General features: G+C 35.6%; 1 protein-coding gene across 3 annotated transcripts in view; it reads left to right on the top strand.

The window, feature by feature from the left end:
* The window catches only part of IBTK (inhibitor of Bruton tyrosine kinase), a 94,917-nt gene that overhangs the window by 21,558 nt on the left and 58,612 nt on the right, over positions 1–14,747 (top strand). For all 3 annotated transcript variants that reach the window (NM_001206040.3, XM_005210696.5, XM_005210695.5), the window contains 7 exons: positions 181–305; positions 4,398–4,508; positions 6,114–6,284; positions 8,151–8,268; positions 8,358–8,538; positions 10,543–10,666; positions 13,137–13,314. In NM_001206040.3, coding sequence (NP_001192969.2) covers positions 181–305; positions 4,398–4,508; positions 6,114–6,284; positions 8,151–8,268; positions 8,358–8,538; positions 10,543–10,666; positions 13,137–13,314 — 1,008 coding nt within the window. The remainder of the gene's footprint in view (positions 1–180; positions 306–4,397; positions 4,509–6,113; positions 6,285–8,150; positions 8,269–8,357; positions 8,539–10,542; positions 10,667–13,136; positions 13,315–14,747) is intronic.

Here is a 14,747-nt window from a genome sequence, read left to right as displayed (position 1 = left end):
AGTGTTATAATAAATTAATAGATGGATAATTTAAAAGAAAATTTTAGTAGTATCTTTCTAAATACGGTAGTTTGGTTTTGGTAAAGAGTCATATTTGAAGTAAATTGATTTGTTCAGTATTAAACAACACTGATACTTGTTTGAAATGTGATAGAATATAAAAACTCATTTTCATTTTAGATCCTACAGATGTCTACACTTGGGGAGATAATACAAATTTCACCCTGGGTCATGGAAGCCAGAATAGCAAACATCATCCAGAGTTGGTGGATCTGTTCTCCAGGAGTGGGATTTATATCAAGCAGGTATTTACTAATTCTTTTAAGATTTTGTTAATCATAGTTAGACTGTGTAAAGTATCATAAAACAATGAGATGTTTGTGCGGTATTCTTGCCTGGAGTATTCCATGGACAGAGGTGCCTGGTGGGCTATAGTCCATGGGGTCGCAAGGAGTCAGACACGACTGAATGACTAACACATTGACGTTTGTATAAGGGGCATTAGAAGTTAGAAGGCGTTTTACAGATAGTTGGAGAAGGAAATGGCAACCCATTCCAGTGTTCTTGCCTGGAGAGTCCCAGGGACGGAGGAGCCTGGTGGGCTGCCGTCTATGGGGTCGCACAGAGTCGGACACGACTGAGGCGACTTAGCAGCAGCAGTAGCATACAGATAGTAGTTTTTTAAAGGTAGAACTTCTGTTGGATTTTCTAGCTTTTTTTTCCATTTAAAGTTCTTCAAATTGTTTCTCAAGTGAATTTGTTGTTGAAACTCAATTTGTTATTAGTTTTAGGTAAGTGAACCTGAGTTGTTAAATATAAGTAACTGTAAAATTTTAATTGATAATTGTAAAGGTTTTGCCTTTGTCCTTATGTCATAATCCTGGCTGTCTCCCTCTTCAGTGGATTTTGGTACTATTGACCCACTCATCTTTTTCTATAACGCTCTGTGTGTGTGTGTCTCTGTGTGTATAATGCATATCTAGCCTCAATGTTTCTTCCTCTTGAGCTTCATTTCTGTTGCACTCTGGATAGTCTTCAAAGTTTTTAAGTTTAACTAAAGTGTTAATTTTGCCACTAAACAACCTCTACTTAATAATTTTGAAAGCTATAAATCTCATTTTCTAAATCCGAAAATTACACCTCAGAATATGTCTGCTGAGTCCTTTTCTTCATTTTTTCCCCTGATGTAATCATAACTGTCATCCCCTTTTATTCCCCCAATTATTTGGATGATAAATTATATATTTAGGGTCTCAGGAACAGGGGAGCCTGGTGGGCTACCGTCTATGGGGTTTCACAGAGTTGGACACGACTGAAGTGACTTAGCAGCAGCAGCAGCAGCAGGACACTGTTTTTCACACCAGAAGTCACTAATGTATCACGATTAGCAATTTAAAAAACGTAATAGAGTTAAACCCAAGAGAATATTAAAATTTGAGAGGGCAAGAATAGGAGCCCACATGAGAATAAAGAGTGACGAAAGAAGTAGAGAGTAGAGTGGTGTCCTGAAAGCTTAGAAAGGCACCTGTTTTCCTTTTCTGACTTGGTACAAGATACAGTCAGATTGGGTGAGGGGAGGTTTTTCAGGAGCAGAGATTTTTATGCAAATGTGAAGGAGCAATGGAGGCATCAGGGCTAATGGGGCTGTCTACATAACCAGGCACTCAGTAAATAGTGCCAAATACCACCTTCCTTCCTCTCAAACCTATCCAGTGTTTGTATTTCAACCCTTATTTTGTGGTTAAAAAAAAAATCCTTTACATCCTTAATTTCTTCACAAAGTACTCAGTGTCCTTGTCTTAACTGAAATGAGCTGTGTCTTTGTATATACTGTTTCATCCTTTAACCCTACAAAGTGGAATATGCTCAATTCTTCAGATCAGGTGTCCTGATTCTGGCTAGCCATCTATTAATACAAAGACTTGGAAGGAATTGAGGATGCTGAAAGGACTTGGGACAGACCAGAGTCTTAAGCCTGGGGTCAGAGTCTCTAGAGAATGTGAGGGAAACTGTTAGAGCAGGGCTGGCTGTTCTTTCTCACCTACTTGAAAGCTTTTGGTAGACACTGCTGATCTGGCACCGCACTCCAGTACTCTTGCCTGGAAGATGCTATGGACGGAGGAGCCTGGTAGGCTGCAGTCCATGGGGTCACTAAGAGTCAGATACGACTGAGCGACTTCACTTTCACTTTCCACTTTCATGTATTGGAGAAGGAAATGGCAACCCACTCCAGTGTTCTTGCCTGAAGAATCCCAGGGACGGGGGAGCCTGGTGGGCTGCCATCTATGGGGTCACACAGAGTCGGACACGACTGAAGCGACTTAGCAGCAGCAGCTGATCAATCACAGTGCACACTTCCTCTCCCCTCCTCCTTCAGTCCCACTCTCTTCTTCCCCACCTCTCTGTTTTAAAGTAAATTGGGACAAGTCCTCAGAATTCACCTGTCAGCAGCCACGAATGATTGATCAGAGTTGAGGCACTTAGAAAGGCTCCTGTTTTCCGTTTCTGACTTGGTACAAGATACAGTCAGATTTGGTGAGGTAAGATTTTTCAGGAGCAGAGATTTTTACACAAATGTGCAGGAGTCATGGAGGTATCAGGAAATGGGCTGGTTGACTGTACCTTCTGATTCTAAAATACATAGAAGAATATAGAAGAATTGAGCATATTTCACTTGGTAGGGTTAAGGGTGAAACAGTGTACATGAAGACAAAGCTGTATTTCAGTTAAGACGAGGACACTTAAGTATTTTGTGAAGAAATTAAGGACGTAAGGATTTTTTTGTTTTAACCACAAAATAAGGGTTGAAACACAAACACTGTGGATAGGTTTGAGAGGAAAGTAGTGTAAATTAGTAAGAAAAAAGGAAACAAGTGTTTGGCACTATTTACTGAGTGCCTGGTTATGTAGAGAGCTCCATTACTCACTGAAAAATAGCTGATTCTGTTGTACCAGATGAATTGACTGCTGTGGACAGAGATTATTGTTATTAGCATAATATATTCCTGATAATTAAGGTGAAAATCCATGATCAGTTGCCTCTTTAAAAAATTCAAAGGTTTTAAAGTTGAAGGTCTTATACTCTGGCGTTGGTTGTTTGATGTTGTTGTTAGTTGTTAAGCTGTGTGTGACTCTTTTGAGACCCTGTCAACCGTAGCCCTCCAGGTTCCTCTCTGTCCATGGGATTTGCCATACAAGAGTATTGGAGTGGGTTGCCATTTCCTTCTCCAGGGGTACTTTCTTACCCAGGGATTGAACCCTGCATTGGCAGGCAGATTCTTTGCCACTGAGCCACCAAGGAAGCTGAAGTTGGAAATTATAGAGGCGCTCTAATGTTGAATATAGGATTGAACAAAATGTATTCTAGTTTCATAAAATAATATTTCCTTTACAGATTTTAACTTTGTATTACAAATTTGAATACAATTTCCATAAAATAATATTTCCTTTACAGATTTTAATTTTGTATTACAAATTTGAATACAGTTTTTTATTTTTAGACTTTCTAGATGTTTGTGGTACAGCTAAATAAATGACTTTTTTGCTTTAATCAAAGACCCAGAGTCTTTGATAAACTTTCTTCTGTAAAAAACAAGTTCTATAAAAAAGTATTTACAGAACTTGCCAAGTGGTTAAGGATATGTGTAAATAGCACTTGCAGTTCAGCTTATAATATTCTTATAAACAATTCTAGGATTTTTAAATTTCTTAATCCTTTTTTAATGTCCTAAGTTAGAAATATTTATGGATAGCATAAGAAACACAAATGCAAATTTTTTAAAGATAAAAGGATTTTTAAATAGTATTTAGATAAAATGAGTGTACTGATGATGCCTTGAAAAAAGCTTGAAAATCAGTATAAATTATTTAAAGCCTTATAATGATATTAAAGATATATTAAACATTTCAGAGATATGAAAAGGGCATACTGTTTACCCACCACTGCCTCCATATAGGTGATATTGAAAAAATATTCTTACAGCATTTCTACTATTTTCTTTAGTAGTGTATCAATATTTGGTAATCTTTATACTTCATATTTAATTCTGTTCACTTCTTGTTGTGTGGGATTTTATGAAATTGGAAAACAATTGGTTACTTTTTGTATTTTCCTTTGTTTAGTCTCTTCTTGGTTACACATGCTTAATTCCTTCTAAATTTATTTTTTTTCCCATCTTTCGGTGTTTTTAGACATAGTTTTAATATAGACCAGTATATATTTTAAATTTTTATTTCAGAAAATTTTAAACATGTACGGAGTAGAGATAATAGTATAATGAATTCTGATGTACCCATTATCTAGCTTAAACAATTAGTAATATTCTGTTATTTCTTTTTATAAAATAAAGGATATTTTATACAGAGACATTTAATAATATTCTCTTGTTTTCCTGTAGGTGGTGCTTTGTAAATTTCACTCAGTGTTTCTGTCTCAGAAAGGGCAGGTTTACACCTGTGGTCATGGTCCTGGAGGACGATTGGGCCATGGAGATGAGCAGACATGCTTGGTAATTGAAATGTCTCTATACAGTTTAGGTAACTTTGGTAAAATTTGATAGATTGGAAGCTTCACTTAACTAAATTTTTTTTTTAAACTAACTGAAAGGAGAAAATAGTATACCAACTGATAATTGATTTTAAAAGATCAGTTACTTTCCTGGTATATTGTGTTTAAAATAAAGATATTTATTTAAAATAAATATGTAAAATTCTAAAGCATCAAAAATTTTTTTCTTATAGGAAGTATTGAGTCAGGAGATATAGTATATAAATAAGCTTTAAAATATTTCCATAGTTGAAGTTTTAAAAGTAGTTTACTAATTGTAAAACATTTTTCCTGTTGTAGTCCAGGATTTACTCATTTTTAACTTCTCATTAAGGTATTTGTGGTCTAAAAATTGAGCCAATATTTTCATTATATAATCACAAAATTGAGTCAGCTACTGAAACTTAGTGCTAATTGGGAAAACCTAATAATCATTACATTCAGGAAAATACCTTACTAGTTTATTTTTAAGTAATTTTTTTTTTTGAGGGGACGGCTGGCATATTCATCGATTAAGAGGTCTTTAAAAAGGAGAGAGAGCTATAATAATTGCTTCTATTATTTGAAGGGTATATTATGTGCTAGGCATTGTTTATGCTTTCCATTTAGTATTGTTACCTTGATTTAAGCCTTAAACAGCCTTGTGAAGTTATAGCCTTATTATCCTCATTTTATACATAATGACAATAGTAATAATAGTACTCATTTATCAGTTGTTTACTCTGAGCCAGAGATGGTTGTTTTGCATTTACCAACTCATTTACTCCTTATATTGATCTTATTATCATCCAAAATACTATTATTATTTTGCATTCAGATGAAGAAAATGAGAGAAGTTAAGAGATTCCTTTGATATCAAATAGCTGGTAAATGCAGAGAAGGCAATGGCACCCCACTCCAGTACTTTTTCTTGCCTGGAAAATCCCACGGATAGAGGAGTCTGGTAGGCTGCAGTCCATGGGGTCGCTAAGAGTCGGACACGACTGAGTGACTTCACTTTCACTTTTCACTTTCATGCATTGGAGAAGGAAATGGCAAGCCACTCCAGTGTTCTTCCTGGAGAATCCCAGGGACAGAGGAGCTTGCTGGGCTTCCGTCTATGGGGTCGCACAGAGTCAGATATGACTGAAGTGACTTAGCAGTAGCAGCAGCACCTGGTAAATGGCTGGATTAAGATTTGAACCCAGAAGAGATGACTTTAAAGGAATATAATATTGTTTGGTTTTCATTGAAGGGCTGTGTTGATTCCTGTATTTTCATTTATTGCTTCACTCCACCAGTGAATACTTTGGTTAAAGAACACCCTTTGTTCAGACCAAACAAATTTGCACTTGGTGTACGATATATGATAAGGGCTCAAAATCATTTATTGAATCCAGTTGTTTTATTAAAATGTCTTACTGGGATTTTGTATTTTATTTATAAAGCAATGCCCGTGTCCTATTAAATTTATCCCCCTCCTTCAGCCATATAGCAGTCATGTCATTTGGGATATATCCTCAGATTCTATTTGTATATTTTATATAAATGGTTAATGTAATATTTCAAAGTTAATTTTATTTTGTAGGTCCCTAGGCTTGTGGAAGGACTGAGTGGTCATAATTGTTCTCAAGTAGCGGCTGCTAAGGATCATACTGTTGTATTAACTGAAGATGGATGTGTTTATACATTTGGTCTAAATATTTTTCATCAATTAGGACTCATTCCTCCGCCTTCCAGTTGTAATGTACCCAGACAGGTAAACTTTTCTTTTTTAAACAATAATGTGACCATTGCCATAAAACCTATATGGACAAAAAGATAGAAGGTGTTGATAAGAGCAACTTATTTTACCTATAGTCAATGGTATATGTTTCTTCAATGGTATATATTTTATTTTTCACAGGAGAAATTGAGCATAGTACAAATTAAAATTTGTTTGGAGTGAGAAAGAAGGAAAGCACTTGGGATATTAGGCAGCAAACTGCCTTTGATTCAAATTACAAGTGGTCACAAGCAGAGGGGGATCCAGATATTTTACAGAGGAGGATCCAGATATTTTGCGGAGGGGGATCCAGATATTTGGGGTTTGAAGCTTAATTTTGAGGCCCTCCTTAAAAAAAAAAAACACACGAATTTTTTATAAGTTAAAAATGGGCCATGCACATGAGGTCCCCAGAAGCTTAAGCTTATTGGCTTCATGGTCAATCTGTCTCGGTGCAGAAGTCACACCTGGCAAGTCTATTTGAGGGAACATAAGCCTGAAAGCCACTGTTCTGTGTTCTGTTGTCCCTTTTTCTGTTGTACAACTACCAGCAGAAGGTGGCCTTTCCTCAACTTCAGGGACCTAGTACACAGGACCTCAGGGCTGGGGCTTTAAATTAATATATTACTAGAATCATCTACTGGAGAAGGAAATGGCAGCCCACTCCAGTATTCTTGCCTGGAGAATCCCGTGGACAGAGGAGCCTGGTGGGCTGCTGTCCATAGCGTCGCACAGAGTCCGACACGACTGAAACAATTTAGCATGCATGCATGCATTGGAGAAGGGATTGGCAACCCACTCTACTATTCTTGCCTGGAGAATCTCAGGGACAGAGGAGCCTAGTGGCTGCTGTCTATGGGGTCTCACAGAGTCGGACACGACTTAAGTGACTTAGCAGCAGCAGCAGCAGCAGAATCATCTATAACGTGTGTTTTCAACTCATAAAATTTTGCATTCTGGTATTAAAATTCTTCATTGGTTTAATTCTCTGGATTTAAAATGATTATTAGATGATTAGATTAATAATAATCAATTATTAAATGATTATTTAAAATGATTATTAATAAAGCTTTAAAATCCAATGCTTTTACATTCTGGATGGCTAGTGAATCAATAGTAATTACTCCAAGATAATTAGAGGTAGTTTCCGATCTGTGGTACTTCTTAGAAGATCCATTTTCCTCAACCAACTGTGGAATGTGTAGATATTTAATCATTTTTTAGACTTCTTTAGGAATAGTAGCTTTTACTCACAATTTCATTCTCTTTGTCTGGCTGTCTTGGAGCTCTGGGTTGTTACGGACATATCCAGTGTTCTTAAGTGAGGGCAGATTTGTGCCCCAGAGCCATTTGGCAATGTCTAGAGACAGTTTTAGTTGTTACAACTGGGGGGTAGGGGTGGGGTTAGTGGTACTGACATCTGGTGGACAGAGGCCAGGGATGCTGCCAAACCTCCTATGACACAGTCCCCCACAACAACCATCTGGTTCAAAATGTTAGCAGTGTTACTGTTAAGAGACTCAGGATATGTCAAATGTAGAAGTACCATGTTTTCTAATAAGAACCAGAATGCCTGTTGTGTATATTGCTTGTTAACAAAAGTTTAATGCTTTGTGTAAAGTTTTTTATATGTTAAAACTGCTGATTTAAGGTGGCTGCATCAAAATGTCTTATGTTCTAAGAGGAGTTGGGGTCAGTATTAGTGCTGAGATCTATTGGTGATGACTGTCTTTAGTACATGAAGGGGTTACTGGCAGCAAGTATGCCCTGTATTCGCTACCCTGGTCTGCTAGATCTTGTGCAAAATTCCGTTAGTTTATAGATACATAATAAACTGAAGCCTTACTTGTCTTTGAATAGATGCAGGCAAAGTACCTGAAAGGAAGGACAATCATTGGAGTAGCAGCTGGCAGGTTTCATACTGTGCTGTGGACTAGAGAGGCTGTTTACACTATGGGACTAAATGGTGGACAATTGGGTAAGAAATCCAGGATGACAATATCTGAAAAATAAATTGTGTTCTTAAAACGGATATTTTGTGATTTGTTTGCTTATGTAATTTTTTAGGTTATTTACTAGATCCCAATGGAGAAAAGTGTGTAACTGCTCCTCGTCAAGTCTCTGCCCTTCATCATAAGGACATCACTCTGTCTTTGGTTGCTGCTAGTGATGGGGCTACTGTCTGTGTTACCACAAAGGGAGATATTTACTTACTTGCAGACTATCAGTGCAAGAAGCTGGCTTCTAAGTATGTATATTTCTGTGAAAGAAACATACCTTAATAATTCAGCTCTTGCAGCAAATATCTGAGTTTCAGCTTTATGTTATTCTCTGATGTGTCAAATGGGAACACTGAATGGTGGGAAAGTCAAGAGTTTTTGCCTAAGATGATAATCTTAATCTTTTGGCAAATGTTCAGTAAATATATGTAAAAGTTCTTTGTAGGGTTGTAAAGAGTATTTCTGAATTAAGATAACATATGGTTAAATATGACCTATAAGTTTCCCTTTTTTATGCTTTAGGTGCACAGAAATAGATTAATCATAATTCTTGGTTTGTGACGAAATCATCTTTGGTTCATGTATAGCCTTTATATATTACACATTTATTTTAAAACATTGTTAATCATATTCTGTACCCTCTACTCAGTCCAAGTATTTATACCTAATTGGTGTATTTTTATATTTTTGTATAGCCAGTTTTTATCTGATAACATATTATAGTAGCATGTGGTAAACAAGTAGTTGGCTGTCTAATCAAAAAGTCAGTTAAAGCAGGGAATTATAAAACTTAAGGTTTAAGTATAAATGAGTCAGCTGGAGTTCTGTCTTTTGTGCATAAACCATATTTGCAATATGTTATCTCTTCATTTTGAACGATTTAAGGAGCAAGTGCTTAAAAAACAATTATGAAGTAAGTTAAGGGCAGAATCCTATATTTTTCATACATTTTCAGTATTTAATATAGTTGCTTAATCTATATCTGATTTGACAGTAATTTTTTGCCTGTCATATTTGTTGTGTCATTTTAAAGTATTATGCCTTTATAGAAAGTGTTCTTCTCAGACTACTATTTTGTTGGTTTTACATATTTCATTATAAGTGTAGTAATAAATACAAGTAGGGAAATAGATCTTTGAACAGATACAGTAGCTCAGTTAGTGGGAGTAGGCGTGTGTAGGAATTCTAGAGAGTAGCCATCCAACTTTTAAAGTAATCAGGGATTTGAACTGAAATGCAACAGAATGTGCTTTTGCTAATGTCAGTGAGATGGTAACTTCATGAACAGATACCATTATGAACAGAAGATGTCAACCGTCAATACACACAACTTACCTTCTGTGTGTAACAGTTGGAAAGTTACCAATTGTAAGGTCATATTTCAGTTATAAAAATATGAAAATGTGATCAAACATGTTTCTTAGAACTGAGTTATGTAGGTTTCTTTCTGAGCATGAGATGATTTATGGAATGTAAGAATTTGTTTTTGCTTTGCATTTATAAAACTTAACCTGACAACATTAAGTTACATAAATATGTTACATCCAAGTTTTGCCTAAGAAAATTCTTTTGTTACAGAGTAGTAATTTTGAAAAGAAAAACATTTAAAAATATTTTAAAATTTTTATTTTATTTTTTAAAATAAAATATAAAAATATATTATAAGTTAAAATGTTAAAATAAAATATTTTTAAACATTTAAAAATACCTGAAAGAGAGGACAGTCATTGGAGTAGTAGCAGCCAGGTTTCACACAGTGCCATAGGCATCACATGTGTACATATGATGAAATGTGTAATGAATTGACTAGTGGATGGGTTATTAAATTAGCAATACTAATTATTTTTATAGTAGCTGTATCTATTTAAAGTTGTCCATATTTGAAATAAGGATTTCTGTTTTGTTTTGAGGTTTAAATTTTTTCTGTTAAGAATGCAGATAATATGTAGGAGCTTTTTCATCTTACCAGTTATTTAATCTGGGCAGAATGTGTATGTTAGCACATGGGGTTTTAGATATATAGGGTGTATATCTGAGTAGGTAGCAACTTGCCATAGAAAGAAATGGTCATTGTGTAGGGGAAACTCATAAAAGGAGGGACTAAGGATACCAAAGGTCAAATCACCTTACTTACTTTATCTTTCACAGCAATCACCCTAAATTATTGTTTGATAGTAATTTATTTAAAATTGAGCTTGTATAGTATAGCAAACATATTCATCTAGAATTTTTTTTTTTTTTTTTTCATTCAGACAACTGAACTTGAAAAAGGTTCTTGTATCTGGGGGGCATATGGAATACAAAGTTGATCCTGAACATTTGAAAGAAAATGGGGGTCAGAAAATTTGCATTCTTGCAATGGATGGAGCTGGAAGGGTGAGTATATATTTATGCAAAAGCTTAGTAATCTTGTTCTCAGTTGACAGCTGTAGAGGACCTGATAATGTAAAACTGTGTTGCTATGATAGGGATTCCTGCTGACTTGTTTCCCTACTTGTTTTTGTCCCTACTTGTTTTTGATGTCCAATACTAATTGGTTTGAAATAGTAATTGGTATTTCAAAGAAAGTATGACATTTCAGGTTGCATAGTACTGCCTTGTTAAACTGTAGTTTAAAATTTCATTTGTTGTGTTTAAAATAGAAGTAAGGGATTTGATGAGTTATTTGATATATACACCAAGTATTCAAAAATGATATTGAATTATATAGATATGAGGTATATAACTACTCTTTTAAAAAGGTAAAAAACTAAGCTGGCAGTATTAAAAATACATAATCAGAAATTTTCTCTCAAATTTGATCTTAAATGTACACAAAATATTATATATACCGAGATTATAACTGTCATATAGAAAATATATGTATTTCTGGATCTCTATATAAAGAATCTCTGGGACTTCCCTGGCAGTCAAGTGGTTAAGACTCAACAGTCCCAGTGCTGGGAGCATAGGTTTGATCCCTGGTCAGGGAACTAATGGCACCTCACTCCAGTACTCTTGCCTGGAAAATCCTATGGACGGAGGAGCCTGGTAGGCTGCAGTCCATGGGGTCGATAAGAGTCGGACATGACTGAGCGACTTCACTTTCACTTTTCACTTTCATGCATTGGAGAAGGAAATGGCAACCCACTCCAGTGTTCTTGCCTGGAGAATCCCAGGGATTGGGGAGCCTGGTGGGCTGCTGTCTGTGGGGTCGCACAGAGTCAGACACGACTGAAGTGACTCAGCAGCAGGGAACTAAGATCCTGTGTGCCACCTAGTGCAGCCAAAAAAAAAGCCTCTCATCTCTTTTCATTTAAGTAAATAGAGTTGTAATTTTCATTTCTTTGATAAAATTGTCAATTAAAAATATGTATTATACATTAGCGGAGAAGGCAATGGCACCCCACTCCAGTACTCTTGCCTGGAAAATCCCATGGACGGAGGAGCCTGGTGGGCTACAGTCCATGGGGTCCCTGAGGTTTGGACACGACTGAGCGACTTCACTTTCACTTTTCACTTTCATGCATTGGAGAAGGAAATGGCAAGCCACTCCAGTGTTCTTGCCTGGAGAATCCCAGGGACGGGGGAGCCTGGTGGGCTGCCGTCTATGGGGTCGCACAGAGTCGGACACGACCGAAGTGACTTAGCATAGCATTATACATTAGAAACACTGAATAAGTTTTACACTGTGACTGGAAAAACCGATTGCTATCTGCTTTTTGTTTATAAAATAAAAATATACAATAAGTGTATTGAGGTTTTATAAATTGCTATAAAAATTGACATTTTAGAAACTGAAGAATTAATCATAAAACTCTACCTACTGGTACATTATAGGAATAAATCCTCTGTGATTGATCATTTTATTTGAGGGAACTATCTTTAAGAGTTAGAGATCTAATTTGTAGTAAAAGAAGGAAGCAGAGGCATAGAATTACATTTAAAAAGTTGAATATTAAAAACATTTGACTTTGGGATATAGTTCATGTACAGTAATAGAGATCTAGCTTGTTTATACATGTGGATACTTACTTCCTGTAAAATTAATAACTTTAAAAATGACAGGACAAGCTCTGATAGTATCAGCTGATCAGTACAGTCTATATTTTGTGTACATAACTTGAGTGACCTTGGCAGATACCATTCTGTGCTTTAAGATTCTTAATTATGAGGAGATTGAGCTTTTCAAGATCAGTAGTATTAATTTTTCAAATGAAATCGTGCTTGGAATGCCTGTCTATGGTGTAGATGAAAAAAAGGTTTGCTGCTCTAGATAGAGCTGGATTGGAAAGCCCAGCGCCTGGGCTCTTGTCATTCTCAGTCCTCGAGCAGCAGCCCCTTGGCCATTTCTCGGGAGCACTAAGGCTGACAGAACCATGTGGAAGCTGCTGAATTCTGTGATGATTGTTCTGTCTCTGAGATTTTGTTTTACTTGAGTTATGTAGACATCTTTTTTTGTTCCCCTTGAGAGTAAAGTTCGGATTTTTGTAGGGTGGTTTTCATTCTTCTTGTAAATATTACTCTTAAGTCTGACATTCAAGTTTTAGCATTAAGAATTTGGTTTTCTTTAGCATATTGTATGCTAAACACTGTAGTATATGTTTGCTCCACATGAGTAACACTGAACATTACTTCTTAAGAGAAGTGTCTTTGAAGCATTTTTAATGCTTCATGTTTGCTTGATGTATTTTCTGAAAGATACACCATTATGGCTTTTATATATATATATCTTATACTATGGAAAAATGAACATTGGAGCATACTGAGAGCTCTTAGTTTTTGAGATAAGATCTGTTGATTTCATTTTTTGGTTGTTCAGATGCTATATTGCTTTCTATTCCACTGTAATTTGGTTTTATCTTAGGTATTTTGCTGGAGATCTGTCAACAGTTCTATGAAGCAGTGTCGATGGGCTTATCCACGCCAAGTCTTCATTTCTGATATTGCTTTAAGTAGAAATGAAATTCTTTTTGTCACACAAGATGGAGAGGGATTTAGAGGGAAATGGTTTGAAGAAAAAAGAAAGAGTTCTGAAAAGAAAGGTTAGTTCATATATGTAAATGGCATGTAAAAGTACCTTCTGGCTAATGTTTAATTTTGTACTTACTTATTATTAGGTTTAACTGACAAATGTTACTAGGTTTTACCTCTATATCTCTTCTTTTGATTTTTTGGTTTGTCTGTGTGCAGGTAAACAAAGGGAATTCAATCCACTTAAATCCTAAATTTTCAACCTTATATCTGTTAGTATGCCCTGAAATCATGGTACATTCCCATCAGTAACAGAGGCAGAGTATTGCTAATCTCTAGTCTTGGCTCTAGGGACAGGGCAGTATAAAATTAAAAACAAAAAACAACAAAAAACTTTGGTTTTTTGGTAGATTTGAACAGTCTTCCAAATTCCTTTTTATCCCCCTCTCCCCAAATTGAGAATTGAGTGGCTTATGCTTCGGGGGTGTTTTGGGGGGTTTTTGTTTTGTTTTGTTTTTTGAATATATAAAATGAAACTTTTATAAGGTATTTTAGGATTTAGAGGAAGATTACAGGAAGAATAAGGTTTTTATATTCATTGAGAATTTTAAAACTTACAGGTCGCTTTATTAAACAATTACTGAATAATTGGAGGCAAGTTTTATTCATTTCTTGATGAATATAAAGGAGAGCTTTAAGATGCTAGCATGGAAAATAGGAGTTATTCATTACATTATATAGTTCATTTTTGATTTTCTGACTATGAATTTACAAACTTGTGGATTGCTTAACATTGTTTTTTTTTTAAACTCTAGTAGTAGCTTTTTTCTTTCATCCATTGTTAGTAATCTGTTGATTTTTTTTTTTCCTTCCAGAAAAAGTAGAATTCATTGACCTCTTCACATCTCATTCCTTCCACCCTAGCCCAAGTCACATCAAATGGTCACTGCAAAAAATGTTTCCTTTTTTCAACTCGTTTCTTTTTATTTATTCTCTTACCAGAGTGAGCTTTTAAGATCTGATCCCAATTTACCTGTGTTTAAAAACTTTTTGATGGTTTCCTCACTTCTTGAACATGGCCTACAAGGCTCCTGCTCTGACCCTTGTCTGCATCTCTGAATTCCTCTTGAGTTCTCTCCCTCTCATTACCACTCTCCAGACACTCTGACCTTCAGGTATTCAGTCTTGTCCAGTTGTGGTTAGTCCCAGGGCCTTTTCTGATTTTCACATCTCAGCTTAATTTATGCTTCATCAGAGATGTTTTTACCAATTATTTAAACTTGGTTACCCTGTTTAACTTTTAATGTTCTCTTTGTATTTTTATCTTGTAGCTTATTTTTACTTGTTTTTATATATTTATCTTTGTGATTAATTTTTCTAATGTTGGTCTCCTATCATAAGATGGCAAGGACCATGATATATAGTCATTATATCCTCACAGTGAAATCAAGGTTTCTTTGTAATCATTAGCATTCAGCATATTTCCTTCCCTCATTAAGTCATC

Source organism: Bos taurus, chromosome 9, assembly GCF_002263795.3.
Source record: "Bos taurus isolate L1 Dominette 01449 registration number 42190680 breed Hereford chromosome 9, ARS-UCD2.0, whole genome shotgun sequence".
In the NCBI taxonomy this organism is placed as follows: Eukaryota; Metazoa; Chordata; class Mammalia; order Artiodactyla; family Bovidae; genus Bos; species Bos taurus.
Note: the sequence above shows the minus strand (reverse complement) of the source record. Positions and strands in the feature narration are given on the sequence as shown.